A 3,961-nucleotide genomic window follows, 5' to 3' on the forward strand; every position below is an offset into this window, starting at 1 on the left:
GGCCATGGGCCTCAAGACCAGGCTTCCTCAACCTCGGCCCTCCAGATGTTTGAGACTACAATTCCCATCATCCCTGACCACTGGTCGTAGCTAGGGATCATGGGAGTTGTAGGCCAAAAACATCTAGAGGGCCGAGGTTGCGGAAGCCTGCTCGAGACTGACCACCGACTGGTAGCTGTTCTTCAGGGTTTCAGACAAGAATGTGCCCCAACACTACCTGGAGAGACTAAGGATTGAATAGGCTCTTGGGGACTTTATGCATTTAAAGCCTGTCCACTCCCACTGAGCTAAGGAGTCTCTCCTTCTCATTGGCATGTCTTGAAAACACTTCAGCTACTTTCCCCAAAGCTCAAAACATCAAAGCACACAAAGTATAGAAATATGTAGTAATAATAATAATAAGATTAATAAAAACAAGGGCAGCATTTAAAAAAAGGGGGGGGAGAAAACCTCTGCCAAAACGCACCTGAAGTTGTTAACAACAATAGCAATAACAGCATCCACCAAAATCCAACTATAGTAATAATGGGTTGTCGCCAAGTAAGTCCTAATCAGGGGAGACCCTCTGAAATCAAGGAACCCAAGTTGACTGTGTGCATTAACTTTAACAGGTATCATTGAGTACCACCCAGTAATAAGCAAATGGTGATGATATAATGCAAGCCATAAGCAATAGGCCCTTTACAGCTTGGCAACAAAAAGAGAGCAACTCCCTGCCCCGATAAGCTTACACACCTGCCCATTCGTCACCTCCACGCTCGTTCGCGGGGAATAAATTTCCAAGGACGGCGGGAAGGTTAATTAATTAATTTATTTGCAGCGTTCATTTATTTATACGGCGGCGGCGCCTCTACTCGCTTGGCAATGGTCAGGCTAGCGGTAGGACCGAGCTCTCTCCTCCAGCCGGCTGCAGCCATTGCATACATCTTTCAGCATCCCGCCGCGCGCACACGCGCGCGCGCTCACACACACTCACGCAGAGCCCACGCTCGCATTCAACAGGAGAGGGAAAGGCTGCCGGAGTGAGAAGGGAAGGTCGCCCTCTCTGCCTTTTTGCTCTTCTGCATCTCTCCCTCCGTCCGTCCATCCGTCCGCACCTTCCTCCTTCCCCCTTCCCCTCCTCGTCTCCGAGCAGCGCCATGGCCAAGGAAGGAGCCGAGAAAGCCGAGGAGACGGAGCAGATGATCGAGAAGGAGGCAGCCGAAGGCGGCGGCGGCGGCAGCAGCAGCCCGAGAGGCGCGGACGCGAAGGAGATGCGCGCCGTGGTGCTCTCTGCCTTCGGGGGACTGAACAAGCTGCGGGTGTCCAAAAAAGTGATGCCGGAGCCTCAGGAAGGAGAACTCAAGATCAGAGTCAAAGCCTGGTCCAGTATTATTCTTATTCTTACTCTTATATCAGCATCGTCATCATCCTTCCCACCCACCCACCCATCCCTCCAGAAGCATATTCCTAGGAAGCACAGGAAACTGCCTTATACAGAGTCAGACCCCTAAGCTCAGCAGCAACGTCTACACTGAGTGGCAGGGGCTCTCCAGGTTCCAGGCAGAGAGTTTCCCCCAGTCTTACATGGAGGTGCCAGGCACTGAACCTGGGACCTTCTGCATGAGAAGAAGAGGCTCTGCCTCTGACCCCCATCCAGCCCCCTCCCCCACTCCTTGCCATCCATATTCTGAAGCCCTTCTCTGCATTTAGTGATAGCATCCGTGTTTCACTGGGCGAGCATTTTTTAAAGTGCCTTGGTAGCCTATCAGCCTGAGGGTGGACAGGAGAGAGATCTTGCTTGCCCTTGGGAATGAATGGATGGGATATGGGAATGTTCTTTGTGTGCTCACCCCTCCAAGACACTTTTGCAAAGTTACAGGCCAGTCCTAGGCACATTTTCCCAGCAGTACAGTGGGGGCTTGGTGTCAAGTATAAGGGTGCCACCCTGTGCATGTTTACCCACAAGCAGGTCCTGCTTAAGTGCAGTGTGTCTTACTCCCAAGTAAGAATGCATTAGAGTGCCAGTTTACATACAGGGCGAACCTTTGAGGCATTTACTCAGATCTAAAACTGCTCAGTGGGGCTTTCTTCCAGGAGAATGTGCATAGGATAACCACCTTAATTTACCATCATTATGGTGCTGGTGATCACCTTAATTTTCCATTATGGTGGTCCTCATTCTGTACAGCTGAATGGGAGCCCTTCTGCTCCTATTGCTTCAGCCTTTTGAAATGGATACGAGGACGAGGTAAGAGCTGGGAAACAGCATTTTGGCCTTCTGTGATTCTTTTCTGTCAGTCTTCCCTCTTCTCCCATGTTTGTGACTCTGCAGTTTAGTAGTAGACTGGCTGGTTTCCAAGACACTACTCGCCTCAGCATCCTATTAGGTTTCTTGTATGGTGTGAAGTTCTTTTTCTGTCTGTCAGCCATGCATTGATTGCATTTGGTTACTGTGACCCAGCATTGCCTTCGCTCTGAATGAATCCCCTTTTCCCCCAGCTGAGTCTTTTCTCATCTCTACATTTCTCTGCTGCCTGCTAATCCAAACACATTTTCTCATGGGGAAGCAACTCAGTGCTTGCTGTTATTGCTAGTTTCCTGCATTGTGTGTATCTAGCAACTGTGCTGAGCTGGTCCAACGCTTGGGCAAGCTGATGGTAAAAGATTGGTATTCAAACTTCTAGGCCAGTGCTCTTCACCCCAGGGACTGGAAATGTCATTGCTCTACAACTCCCATCATGCTGAGCCATCTTAGACAATGGTCAGGGATGATGGGAGTTGCATTCTAGAAACATCTGGGGACCCATACGTTCTAGTGGTTACTAGCTGTAGGCTATTGGCATCTTGCTGAAGCTAAGCAGGTTTAGACCTGGTTATTGCCTGAATGGCAGACCTGGGAACCACATGTGATGCTATACTGGGCCCTTTGATGGAAGAAAGGTGTGGTCCAAATGTAATAAAACAAATGTAAAATGAAATAAATATTAGAATGAATTTGATGTAAGATTCAAGCTAACTGGGGTGGGGGGCAGGAGGTCAGTGCCCCTCCTGTTCTTGGACAAAGTTAGGTACTTGAAGGTATTGTAAATAAGTTGAGGCTGCAATCTAAGGTGTGCTCACTTGATGAAGTCAACGCCATCAAAATCAATAGGACATCCATTTATGGTGTGGATGTGACCTGAAAATGATGCAGCCTAGACACATATTGGCCACCTCACTAAGAGCTAGGCCTCCATTTTGTTGTTTACCCCCTCATTTCCCCCTCATGGAAGAGGACTAGACTTCCATGATGGCCTTTATGCTATTGAGTTGTTTTCCTGCTCCCACTTGTCCCTAAGTTGCCCCCAACCAAGTTGGCTTTCCCTGGAAAGAGATGGGAGGCTGGGGTTTCCTTACACATCATACAATTAGCCATGGGGATTTGCCTGATGATCCTCACTGTGCCTATGAATTTAGGCATTCCAGGGCAAGCATTATACAGTGCAGGTAAAGTGCAGGTGTGCTTAGATGTATATCTGATTTGGTCTGCAGTTCATTAAACTGCAAAAAGGCATTCACCATAACAGTTTTATATGACCTTGTGGTGGAGGAAGCAGGGACTGAACAGCATGCACTTTGCATGAAAATGCACATTTTCTGAAGCCAGTCCTTACATGCACACTGCCCTTTTCTCAAGGCTAAGTCATTAGCAGCTGTCAGAGGTGAGCTAGGAATTCGAGCCAGCAAGTCAGAATAGAGGAGCACACAGAAACACACTATACACAGCAAGACCGTGGCACTTAATACCCCTTTGTGTCCTGGAGGGACATAGGAAATGGCTTTATACCAAGTTGGTCCATCTAGCTCAGAATTGCCTGCAGTGACTGGCAGTGGCTCCTTAAGGTTTCAAACAAGAGGCCATTCCCAGCCCTACCTGGAGATGCCAGGGATTTAACCCCTGACCTTCTGCATGCAAGGCAGCTGCTTCTTTCCCACCCAT

At 48.8% G+C, this 3,961-nt stretch overlaps 1 protein-coding gene across 1 annotated transcript in view; it reads left to right on the forward strand.

The window, feature by feature from the left end:
- Window positions 1–920: 920 nt before the first annotated feature.
- The window catches only part of VAT1L (vesicle amine transport 1 like), a 51,645-nt gene continuing 48,604 nt past the window's right edge, over window positions 921–3,961 (forward strand). The window contains exon 1 of the mRNA XM_077931727.1: window positions 921–1,363. Within this exon, the coding sequence (XP_077787853.1) occupies window positions 1,140–1,363 (224 nt within the window). The 5' untranslated portion in view covers window positions 921–1,139. The remainder of the gene's footprint in view (window positions 1,364–3,961) is intronic.

Source organism: Podarcis muralis, chromosome 7 (assembly GCF_964188315.1).
Source record: "Podarcis muralis chromosome 7, rPodMur119.hap1.1, whole genome shotgun sequence".
NCBI lineage: Eukaryota > Metazoa > Chordata > Lepidosauria > Squamata > Lacertidae > Podarcis > Podarcis muralis.